This window comes from Sapajus apella, unplaced genomic scaffold (assembly GCF_009761245.1).
Source record: "Sapajus apella isolate SASKATOON/1434 unplaced genomic scaffold, GSC_monkey_1.0 scaffold24, whole genome shotgun sequence".
NCBI classification, from domain to species: domain Eukaryota; kingdom Metazoa; phylum Chordata; class Mammalia; order Primates; family Cebidae; genus Sapajus; species Sapajus apella.
Window position 1 is genome coordinate 711,495 of NW_022436964.1, and position 13,144 is coordinate 724,638.

Sequence of the window (13,144 nt, forward strand, 5' to 3'; positions counted from 1 at the left end):
CCAGCATGAGTTAAGCCTGGAAACATTTTTAGCTCATTTTTATTTTAATATGTCTGCTAGGTCACATATCCTGTACTATGACTCTACAGACATTTCTAAGCCTAATGTAGACTTAATTTCCTGTGATAAGAATCACGAAGGTCATCTGGGGGAGTTTTCTCCTCTCAATACCAATAGTGCCTTCAAGGTGAGGGGAAGGATTAGTACTCTTGAAGTACTAAGCAAGACTTTTTATATTGTGGATTCTGGTGCTTTGACATCTGGGTCCCTGCTGAATCTGGAGGGAGAGCTGCTCCCACCCAGGGTTGAGTCAGTTCCTACAGATGGTAAATACCCTGCCTGGGAGCATGCCTTTCAAATGCAAACCAACCAATCCAGAGACAACACTCCAAACCTAATGTGACTTCCTAATGTGACTCTCACACTCCAGGCCACTATCCACCTGCCCTACCCACCCCAGGGACAGGTACTTGACAACTCTAGACAGTTCCTGTACCCTAGAGCCTGTTGAAATTACTCAGACCAGCCAATCCTAAACCTGTTTACCCTCCCTCCCCTGTTCCTTACTCTGGAAACACACTAAAAGCTCCTGCCCAACTTTTCCCTTTCCTCCTCTGCCTCTTAATGGATCCCAGCACTTCCCCACATGGCCCAGCATTGGGTGATGTGCCCCTTTCTTTTGGGAACCATGAGTAACAAACTATCTTCTCAATGGCAATCATCTCCTAAACTGTTGGTCTCACTAAGCCTGAAAAATATGAAACCTATGTTGTATAACAGTAGAACCTCTGCTGGACTGCAGCTGGAAGAATAATTCTGAAGAACTCTCTGCTGCGGCCTAAAAGACTGAAACCACATTTTTGCAGCTTTCCAGGAACAAGCATCCTTCTTCAGTGCAAACTGGCTTGAAAAATATTTAAGTGGCTGCAATGACTTGCAATTTATCAGAAGCAAGACCCTGTCTTATAGCACTGTTATGGGAGAGTTTATTACCACCTTCCCCCAAAACACAAGGGATACACCCACACACACATATACATCAAAGCCCTAAAACAAAACACCTTTAAGACTGCCCAGGTAGGATAATCCCTCTGATATCTTAGCAAAGTGATTATGATCCTCTGTGTCTGAAATTTGCCCCTGGAGAGCTGCCTAGAAGTGCTGACTACTTGAGCTTGATGTTCTAACTTTGCCAGGTCTCCACTTCCCTTTTGCTGGTTAAGAGCTTTAATCTTGGAATTCATGGAGCTATCAAGAGTCAGGGTGGCATTTTCTCCCTCCAGGCCCTGTCTGGCCAGGCTGCCTCAGCCCACTGGTCATTTTTGGATCACTGACAGACAGAAATATAGGCTGCCCAATAGGACAAGGTCTGATGTTAGGTTCAAAAGTGACAGAAAACAGCTCCTTATATAGCCAGGATGAACAAGCATAGGGTGGATGGTTTGGAATTGAGCAGCTTCCTGACACTGGTACATTTCGCCTACTTTGCCATTTTGCCTAAGGCCAACCTTGCTACCAAAAGAAATGCTAACAAACAGATGACCAAGATGGTAAGATCTTGGAAACTCATGTGAAAGATGTAAGAACGCCTGTCTTTTCTTGCCTTCAAAGCAATTCCTGTTCACTGTCTCTGTACCCATAGAAAATTCTGAACAAATTACAGGTCCCAAGAGATCACACACATAGTACAGGATATTCTAATGATGAGCTACATCATCTGCATTCACTTGGTAAGCTATAAACTCTGCTTTTCAATTGTCAGCACATAGTCTGAATGCAAGGAATAGAATGCAATCAAGCACAAATCACAGCGTCTGGACGTTAGGATCTGTTTTGAAAGAGGAATGGTCATAAATGGAAACTGATTTACCAATTCAGAATGCTATTACATCTTGGCCAATAAAAGAAAGTTAAGACCTAAACTTGTACAGCTTCACTATTGAGTCAACTATTCCCTGTACGTGTGGTTGACATGTAGTTGTATTTATTTCCTTAACCTTCTTAAAAGTGCATCACAAACTAGAACTGGAGCAACAGTTAACACTTCTCCCACAGGATAAAAACGAGTCAAATCTAAAAATGCAAAACCATGTACTGAACTCAGTTAACAACAGTGATGCCTTTTCTGGAAAAATTCTAGACCTACTTCTTCAATAAATCAAAAACCAGGAACACAGAAAACGAATCGAAGACCGTAGAATGTAAAGAGGGTCTAAACAGTTTCATCCGAATAAAAACATAGACTCATTACTTATCCAAAGAAGGAGTGAGTTAACTACTTACCAACACCTTGTCTTGATTTTACTTTCCCAAATCCAAACCATGAGAAATCTGAAAACCACAATAAAACATAAAATAAACTTCGAAAGAGAAGTAGAAACCGGAGGTGGTCAGCACCGTCCTTGGTCAAATAATGCAACAAACTCCCCCCACCAAAAAACAACAACAGCAACAAAAAACCCCACTTGGGATGAAAGCTTCCTATCAAACGCCTGGAAACTAACCCTTGGATTTTTGTGTAAAGATTTATTTCCCATTCGGAGAACATGGAGGTTCCAATCAGATAAGAGACAGCAGCCTGTCTATAAGAAAAATAGCCACAACCAGGGTTAAGGGCTCTGAACTGTTTTCTTTCTCACTTTCTTTCTTCCCTCTTAGTGGAGAGATCGTTGCCTTGTATTGAATCATCTGACAGAGAAGCTGCAGGGGTGAAGACACACACAATGCATTTGACAAATGCCCTACAGCTCTGAACTGCAGCTATGTGGGAAAATAATAAGAGAAAACAGATCTTTTTTGAAGCTGAGACAGGCAGTAAAAAAGGAATACAAAATCCCGTGGGAGAGCAGACACTTGGGCTAGATAGAGATTCAAGAGGAAGGAAAAAAAAATCTAATTCTACATGGATTCCCACTCCTGACTTGCTGTGTGATGCTGGGCTGTGTACAGCCATTCTGTGCCTCTTAGAACACAAGATCCAATAGAAATCCAGTGTAGGAAAAGACCTGCTGAACGTTTGGAGAGCCTCCCATGAATAAAGCCACAGTTAAATGTCTGTTTGCTTCCTGAGCTCAACTATTCCCTTCTAAGTAATTTCCTCTAGGTTCAAAGTGAATTCTACGCAGCAGGGAAATCCCAGAACGTGAGGAAGATAAAAGGAATGGACACCAAATCAGTAACTGTGTTTCCTGCCTCTGTCATAATTTTTGCGGGCATTTTAGATAACTAGCTAGCTAAATTGAAGAGGAATCAATTTAAGTGAACGATGTACAGAAAAGCTCCTTGCACATTCAAAGATGACTTACAAGGCTGTTGTCATGATGACTATTTGTTCATGGGTAAATGTAGGCTTTCTCTCCCTGGTATCCTACCTACAACTTGACTATTGTAGTTGCATTTATTTCCTTAACCTTCTTAAAAATGGTTGCCCTCCAGCCTCTAAGCTGAATTTTTCTTCTGATTGATATTCCTCTGAATGCTTCCTTCCAGGTTTTAGAAGACAAGATGAAGGCCTGGCTTTGAGCCACAGCCAAATAAAGATTCCTTTGCACAGAAGACAGTGAACTTTGTTCACTGGAGCTGTTGGTCTAAGGAGGCAGAGTCCTGCCTATGGATCTCTTTGTTACAACTAAACCCATTTAAAACAAAGTGTATTTTCCCACTGGTCGTCTTTTGTTTTCCTCTATTTGTTTGATTTACACACTTTTGAAAAAATAATTAGAATATTTTATTAAATCTGGTACACACTTTTAATTAAGCCATAGTTTGAATTTTTTAAGCCTATTTTTTAACTTGAGTAGCTTTTCAACGTTACATTTCCATTTAGAGAGAACCCACTGAAGGTCAATGCCATTGCATTCCCTCACTGATTGTACACTTCAGATTATTTTTAATCACTAACTATAATAAACAACTGCAATGAACATCTTTACACATCTTAAGTGCTCCCCTTTTCTTGCTAAAAATAGTTCCCTTAAGATAAATCCTAGAAATTGAATTACCCATTCAAAAAAAAAATGAATATTGTGAAGGTTCTCAATACAGGTTATTAAATTGCCACACTCTGCCTGGTCTCACTTTCACCAACAGCACTTGAGAGGGTAGAAGTATATTTTTGAGCTCTACCCAATGGAAAAACTAAAGATGAACAATTTCCCCTTACAGAAATTGCTGAATTTCCTACCATCGTTGTGGCTCCACCTAGCTGGGCAGAGACCTGGCAAATACTTCCTTGCCATATGTGCCCCATGAAACCATTCACACCGCACCTCTCCCAAGCTAGGGTTTTGCACAGGTACAATGAGAACTGCAGATATGCAGAGAATAAGAATTCCTCTCACTTGTGATGTCATTACAATTCACTGAGTGTCTCCACCAACCCTGAGCACTTCTTCCTTGGTCCTCAGTAAAGCTTTGTTTACATGAGAAATTATCCTATGCTTATTGACTACAAACTGAGACTAGAGAGGCTGATACACTTAGCAAATGTCTCAGCTTGTGGTGACTGAGCCAGGATTTATAACTTCTGAAGACAAATCATAGTGGAGTTTTTTTTCATTCTTTTTTAGTTGCATTTCCCATGCTCCAAAATCATCAAAAATTAACCTAAATTTATAACAGTATAATTAGGATTTTATTTTAAATATAGAAAACACTATAAGTAATTATTCAATCTAATTTATTTATTTATCAGGCACAACAGAGCCTTCAAAAAGCAATAAACTGCAAAGCGGCCCTCAAGAAGATCTCAGTGAAGGATGAACCATTGAAGAAGTCAGTCCAGGGTATGGGAGCTCAGAAAAGAAGCCTCTATTCCAGTGGAGGGTTGGGAGGGGGCTCGAGAGAGAGGGCTCAGAGGATTTCTAGAAAATAGATTAGGATTAGCCAAGAATGGGAAAGAGCAGAGGAAGGAATGCTGACTGCCCTCAGAATCCAGTTCTGGCTAAGGTGAGAAGCACTGAATGTGTCAAGAGGCCAATGCAGCTGGAAAGGGTGAGGGGACTGAGACATACAAGTGAGGCCCAAGTCAAGAGTCTGGATATTCCAGTGAAAATTACACAGTTAGGCTCAATAACAATAATAATAATAATAATAAACCTCAGGCCAGGAAGTAACATTGTCAAGATTAATTTTAGAAAAATCATGTTGGCTGCAGGGTAAAATCAAGATTATGGGAAGAAAAAACTAAAGGCAAGAGACTGGTGAAGGAGGTTTTTAGAGAAATCAAAGCATGGGAGAACTGTGGCCTGAGCTGGGTATTGGGGAAATGGAAGGGTGAAGGAAAGGAGATGATTGCAGACCTATTTAGGGGCAGGAACAGAACTTGGTAATTGACTGCTAATTGTGGGGAGTGTGGAGAGAAAACAATGAAGGTTTCAGATTTGGACAATTGGCTATATGGTTATGCTGCTCATGGAGTCCCTAAGGAGCTTAGAAGGAAAACAGATTTAGGGATCAAACTGAGAACATGGGTTTGAACCACAAATTTCAAATAAGGTGCCTATGTGGAGAAAGTGGAAGGAAACTAGATTCTCCACCTAGGATACGTTTCTCATTTGGACATATGCAATGCCCTGTCTTATAGGCACAAATGAAGAAGCACTCAACTGAGGCCAACTGTTGACAAAAGTATTCTTAAATTGATGAACAATTTCTAAGTTCTATTTAAAATTAACTCAGTCGTTGTGTAGGAGAGAATACAGTCTTCTCGGTCATATCTCACACTGCCTGGAACATTTAACAGACCAAGTATAGAAAGGTCAGATTGGCATCTCACCCCTAGAAACTATTATTGATTCAACAGTTCTTTTTTGATAGATGTAAGAAGTCGTCTTAAAACTTTAATAATAAATTTCGCAAGCAAAATTTTCCCACAAGGCCAAAAAGAAACAATTTCTCAATTTCCTGTGATGTTTTATCCATTGGGAGTAGAGTCCTGCCAAACCTTCTTTTATTTTCTCTTTAATAAGAGACACTTTATTCACTGCAAAATAAAGGGCTCCTTCAAAAGTAAATGTAGCTGTAGTGAGCTTAAAGAATCCCCTCCTTTTGGAATGTAGACCAAGAAAGACTAAATTATGAAATTAACCAATTAAATCCATCTCATGTTGAAGAAAGCTCAACCTTTTCTCTGACCAGAGAGAAGAAATGTAGGAAAAAATAGCATGTAAACACATTAACAAGTCTAAAATGGAATTCAAATTAAATAGATGGCAAAAAATACTGCTTTTTAAATGTTTCTTAAAGGAAAGAGCTAAAATGTAGGGGGTTGCAAAGGAAAATTTATGATGTAAATGAGAGAATCAGAGGAAGGAGCTGGGAACAGGCAATGTGGAAGAAATTTGACCTTCCCTGTAGGTACTGACTTGCACAAACACTAAACATGAGTCTTAGAAAGGTTCCGATTTCAAGAGCAAACAGCTTCCAGATATTTTAAAGTTTTGGGAAAATCGTTTTGGTATGTTAAGAGAAAATCAGCTTTTCTCCTTTTTAATGTTGAAGAAATTAAAATTTGCCATGTTCTCAAATGTAATTTCTTTACGTTTTAAGGTAAGACTCCACCCTCCACCCCCAAGAAAAATTTTACTGTCGTCATGGAATCAAATGGTAAAGTATGATTTACTAATAAAAATGGACTTCACCTCCAACTTCTTAGGACCACACCCACTCTCTAAAGGACATTTGAAATAGGAGTCTTCAGGCTGCTTTGCTTCAGGGAGAGGATGAACCAAAGTTGAGTCCAGAGCAGACAGGCCAAGGGCTTGCCTGAGTAGCCAATAAACTGTCACATCAAAGATCTAGAATGACTGCTCATTGGAGTGAGAAAAAATGAATGCAAAAGTCGCCTTGTTGACAGTATCATCATCTCTCTTTCCTACTGGCATATAATTGGGGTGAGTAATAGTTTGCTTCAAATTAATTCCAGTTCCTCGGGACACAGAAACAGTGTAGTTTGGGGCCAAGTTTCCACTTCAATTTGATCTTAATCTTTCACCTAAGGACATACCCTTAATAAAGGAAAGCCCCATCTCCACAGTCTAGGAAGAGGGCTTGCTTTGAGTTAAACTGGTTCTGGAAATCATGACACAACGGGCATTATATCCTCTTCACTTGGCTCCATCCCTTATCCTGCATCAAACTTACATTGTGAGGTATTTCCACTGTTCTCTAAAAGTGTAATATTGAGCAGTTCCTTTATATGACAAATATGAAGAAAAATGTGTGTATTATGGCTGAACCTCCTAACTGTTCTCTGAAATTTGTATTTCCCTTTTTCCCCACCCCACTGGGCTAACAGCTACACCATATTTCCCAGCTTCCCTTGTGATTAGTTGTGGCCAGATGGCTAAATTCTAGTCGGTGAAGGGGGTGCAGAGCAGTGGGTCCCACTTGCAGCCTTTGCCTATTAAGACTTCCTCTGTATGCTCCCTTCTACCTGGCCAGAATTAAGATAACACCTAGGGCAAGCTTGGAAATTAATGGCTTAAAGATAGCATAGGGTCATTTCAATAAACAATGAATTCTCCCAGTATTCTTAGGTGGGCATAGGCAGAGTAGAACACATCTCAGAGTCTTTCTACTAACGGGCCAATGATGCTGAGCTGTCTCTCCTTCAATTGTCATCCATAAACAAAATGTGCTTGAACTGTGATCCACTTTGGGACTTATTTACCATTTATAGAGAGCCTACCCCAACTACCAGATGTAGACCAAAAAAAAATATATATATATATATGTATGCTTGAGGTTTTATTAACTGATTCCATGAGTTCCAGCCTCTCATCACAAATTTAAAATTGTGTGTCAGTGCACATTTGCATTTTCCTGGAGAGGAGAGCCACAGATTTCATCAGATTTTCAAAGAGTTCTCATTCCCAAATGCTACGAACTACTTCAATACATATCAGTACCTACAGAGACAAACATATAAATGTGTACGTACTCTGTGTTTGTATTCTATTTACTTATGTTCTCTATCAACAGTTGAGTCTGGAAACTGAAAAGCATCTATCATCTCCCACCTAGATTTCTTCAGTAGCCTTCTAACTTAGCTCACTGCTTCATTCTTCCCTTCCCCGATCTGTTTCCCATGAGTCGCCAGAGTAATCATTTTCAAGTGTAAATCAGATTATTGCATTTTCCTGCTTAACATCCTCCAAAAGTTTCTCACTGCACTTCGTACAAACTTCTGATTCTTACCAGAGTCTCTCATGACATGGCCAACCTACCAGGTCCTCCCCCTCCCTGGCCTCATTCCCTATGAAACAGCCCACTGTCCTTTCTCCTATTCCTGCTCACTGCATTTTTTCATGCCTCTTCCCAGAATCTTCTTCTCAGGCTTGTTTTTTGAGATAGAGTTTCACTCTGTCGCCCACGCTAAAGTGCAGTGGTGTGTTCTCCCCTCACTACAATTTCTGCCTCCTGGGTTTATGTGATTCTCCTGCTTCAGCCTCCCTTGTAGCTTGGATTACATGCCTATGCCATCATGCCTGGCTACTTTTCGTATTTTTAGTAGAGACAGGGGTTTCACCATGTTGGCCAAGCTGATCTTGAACTCATGACCTCAAGTCATCTGCCTGCCCCAGCCTCCCAAGGTGCTGGGATTACAGGTGTGAGCCACCATGCCCAGCCTCCAGGCTCGTTTTTATAACTACTTCTCGTTTTTCAGGTTTTGGGTCAAATATCACACTATCAGGGAGATCCCAACTTCACCACTTTAATCAGAATTTCTCTGAACCCCTTTTCACTCTCTATCATCTTATTCTTCTCAGTAGGTACCCATACGTGACCTTTTTTTTGTTGATTTATTTCTTATTATCTACATCCTTTTCTGGAATTTGAGCTTCAAGAAGCCAGTGACTGTCTTAGACCAGCTCCCTTAGAAAAGACCCTGACTCAAGGATTCAAGCAAAAGTAGTTTACTAAGAAGAGATCCCAGGAAGCACAAAAGGAGTAGTCAAAACGTGAAACAAAAAGAGGAAGGAAGCTTGTGATGGATACATTATCCAGTGGGTTACACTGTGGACAACTGGAATTCAAATGCCTGGGGAACGTAGAGTGATGGGATAGAATGAACCTTAGAGTTATCCCATCCCAAAGGTGAGGAAACTGAGTCATTTACCCTCCAACTCCCACCCATCACTGACTGAGGGCTTCGAGCTAAGCGAAGGTCCTTAAGCAGAGTCATGGGTGGCTGCAGGAAGACTATGCAGGCTAGTGCTGGGATGGTGAGAGCTGACAGAACATGGGCGGGGCAGGGGGCGCCAATAGCATTTGCTACAGGGATCTTGTCTGTGTAATTCACCACCATCTCCAGTGGCTTGCATACACACTCAATAAACACTTGGGGAATGGATAAATGAGAACAACAATTTTGAAAAAGCAGAACAATATTAAATATAGCAAATATAAAGAACATGCCAATATGCAAATTATACACACAACATAAAAACCATCATATATTTTGCAAATATATTTGCTACCCTCCTGATTTGTGGTTCTCCAAAGGAAGATGACTGAAGACAGTATTTAAAGCTGAGCAATTCTTAGAATCCAGGCAGTAGTGTGGACTAAAGAGCTGCACTAGAATGTCAAATGATGTGGGCCCTCTCTAGACACTTCCAGAAGTGAATGGCATGGCCTTCAGGGGTCACTTCCCCGTCATAGATTCTGTTTCCTACTCCATGAAAACAAAGGTTGAGAAGTGGCATCTAAGGCCTGTTCAAGCTCAAAGTCTATAGGACTAAACATCAGGCATATATGACTGAGAAGATTGACACATGGCCTTATATAGCTTTCCTGAGGCTGGATATTTTGGGAATGTGAGATCATGTGCAATTTAAGGAAAAGCACTCAGTCAACCGGCCTAGATTTTCTCCTGCTAAATAATACTCAGATGCTTTGGGGCCACTATATCCTCATGTTAGGAGAAAAGGCTCGTGCTCTGCAAAAGCAATTGAAAAAAAAAAAAAACGCACACACACAATATTTATTGAATGCTTGCTATATGCCAGGAAACTTACTAGAGATCAGATATTACTTTAATTTGAAAATTGATCAGCATCTATCACAGCATTAAAAAAAAAAAAAAAAGCCTTGCATTCCATAAAGTTCAGAAGCCTCAAGTGGGAATCGATCAAACTAGATTTGCCTGGAACATAGCAAGACGTCTTGATCACATATTTCAAACATTTGGTGTGGAGAAGAAAATTGCCAACTATTTCTCTCTTTCATTTTGTACATGTGGACTATTTAAAGGCAATTTAATGGGTCTAGATTTTATTCATTCCTAATTAAACTACACAAAACACTGAGTTTTTCAAATCTTTTGTAGATTTCAGAAAGTTTTTTCTTTGACAAAGGTGGTCACAATCTTCACTGGGAAGGTGAAAAATGGAACCTGCAACTCCTAATAATTAGTTTCCATGATTGGAACTTTGAGAAAGGCAGGGGCAGCCTCTGCTTAATAATGAGAGTTGACAGATGTAAGAGTCATATCAAAGATTTGCCTTTCTACAGTACCACCCCAGTGAGAGCTCAAAATGCTTTATAAACATTTTCTCAATTGTCACAAGCTCCCTGCAGGGAAGGCAGGTGATGTCTGGTTGCACACACACACAATTTCCCTGTTAACACTGTCTTAATGTCGGATGAATGACTGCCTGAGACATGCCCCAAATTCCCTTCTCTCTGCAAAGCCATGCTGGTTAGCACTCAGGGAAAGTCTTTGGGAAGGAAACTGGCTGATTCTCAGGGAATCATCTTAGAAGTGATGTTAGCGGTCCTCTAAGAGACTAACAAGTCCACAGAGTCTGGCAAACACTTTATGTCAAATTCCCTGGAGCTTTTGTTTCCAAGGAAAACCTAAACAATGACTTAGGCCTTGGCTGACTTGCCCAGACCTGTCCATTGTGCACAGTCACCAAGTGAGTCCACTGTGAAGGAAGGTTGTGCTCTCCGCTCTTCCTTACATAAGCTTTGTTACCACATTAAATGCGTTTGGAAACGCCGCCGCAATTTCTGCTACATATTTATAGTTATATTCATATTTATACTTACATTATTTATATTCATATATATAAAACATGCAAATTCTTTTTTTAGTCCTTCTAGACCAACATTTGTTGTAGCTCATGCAAAGCACCACACAGGAAACTTTTTGCAGTTGTATTATGGAATTTTGGAGGAAGGAAGAAAATGGTAAGGTTTTTAGCTCTATTCTCATTACAGGATATTTTCCATTTTAAGTGTATCTGAATTCTTCCCACCAATCTGGGAACCGTGGTGACCTGCTTCATGTCACCTTTCAGCACCTTTGTCTTTCCTCTTAGTGACCCATTGTCTCCCTTCCCATCCCATCACCACACTCGAATCCATCCAAAGTCAGGAAGTGTATGGGGCCAACACAATAGCCAAAATGTTAATTGTATTATTGTGTGCTCTTCTGTTAGGAAGCTCCCATAATGGAATAGAACATAATAGAATGATACACATTTATAAAACTGGGTGCGGAATAAAAATAATTGGATAAAATGACCATAAATAGGACAAAATGAAAACCCATTATTTAAAATGCAATGCTGGTCAAACAAATTAACTATGAGACATGATGCACACTGTCAGTGGAAGAAACCCAAGCCCATCAGATGAGACTGCATTTCTTTCCTTGGTGTTTTCCCACTAAATGCCCAATGTGCTCTTTAGGGTCCACTGATTTTCTGGAAACTAATCAAAATTGATTGCCGAGGTCAGTGGTTCTCAAACGGGGGCGATTTTGCCTCCCAGGGGAAATTTGGCCTTGGGGATATTTTGGGGCTGTCACAACTATGGGATGAGTGGAGAGTGTGTGCTAGGAGCATCTAACAGGCAGAGGTCAGGGACAATGCATAGGACAGTCCCCACAACAATGAATTCAAGGCCCCAAATGTCAACAGTACTTAGATTGTGAAACTCTGACCAGGTCATAGACCAGCAAGGATAGAATTTATACTAAAACCTTTTCTCCCTGCTAAAAAGAAATCCTAGCCTGCTTATGCTTATGGTCACCACAACAGTTTAGTTTTCTCCCACATTATTTTAATGTTCTCATCTCTAGTGACCTGGCTGCCAGCCCCTTTCTCTCCCAGTTTATCTTACACCTCTCAAGAAACAGCTCTGATAGTGTCATTTCTGCTGCTCCCCACACCAGAAGTGCATTTCTGCCTCTGATCAGAGAGGCAATGCAGTACAAAGAAACAGAAACTGAGTTTGCACTACCTTGAGTGTTAAGTCTTGGATTTGCTACTTCCTGACATAACCTCCATAATTACTTAGTCTGTCTCTGAGTTCCTCTCTATTGGATGGGTGACAATTAGCATCCTGATGACCTGATTGGACTGTCTTAAGGTCATGTGAGCTTTGGTGAACATATTGGTGTTATATAAACGTAGGAGTAAGGGAATAATAAGGTCCAAACTCTTCAATGGCATTCAAAATCTTTACCTGGCCCCATGACCTGGCTCCAGCTTTATCACCTTAATTTCACCTTAAGATTCCAGTTAAACTATTAGTTTCCATACTTCGTTAAAGATGCCTTGAATTTTCCTATTAGTTCATTCAAAAACTATTCATTGACCACCTGATGGATGCAGGAGAGTGTGATAAATGCTGGGGTTGTAATGAGAGTAGAGTAAGATAATCACATTTCCTGTCTATATGCAGCTTTCAGATTTGGTGTCTTTGCATTTGATGTTTTTTTCCCCCACCAGACATGTAACCCCCATGCTTCATCTTTGATCATTATACCCATTTATTCAACAAAATTCACATTAAAAGTTACTCTATCATGGGGCATTTATTTATTCCCCAAATCAGAAATAATTGACATTTGGGCTGTTTGTCTCTTATGATAAACACCACATTTTACACTGCATTCATTATTTAAGTAATCTTATTTCTCCTATTAGATTTTAAGCACTCTGTGTGAAAAAAAAAAAAAAAAAAAAAAAACATGTCTTATTCAACTGGATATCCTCTTCCACAAGCTTCATAAGTTACAACAGCGTCAAGCAGGGCAGCTCCCACATGGTAGGTATTCAATAGCTGTCTCAATTTCTAATTGAAAGATTTTTAAAAAAGGACATAAAATGCCCACAAAATAGTAGAG

At 40.1% G+C, this 13,144-nt stretch overlaps 1 protein-coding gene across 12 annotated transcripts in view; it reads right to left on the minus strand.

Moving 5' to 3' along the window:
• NTRK2 (neurotrophic receptor tyrosine kinase 2) overlaps positions 1-13,144 on the minus strand; it is a 348,512-nt gene that overhangs the window by 160,199 nt on the left and 175,169 nt on the right. For 7 of the 12 annotated variants that reach the window (XM_032290792.1, XM_032290794.1, XM_032290793.1 and 4 more), the window contains one exon: positions 2,284-2,331. The exons of the other annotated variants lie outside the window; for them this stretch is intronic. In XM_032290792.1, the coding sequence (XP_032146683.1) occupies positions 2,284-2,331 (48 nt within the window). The remainder of the gene's footprint in view (positions 1-2,283; positions 2,332-13,144) is intronic. 12 annotated transcript variants of the gene reach the window in all.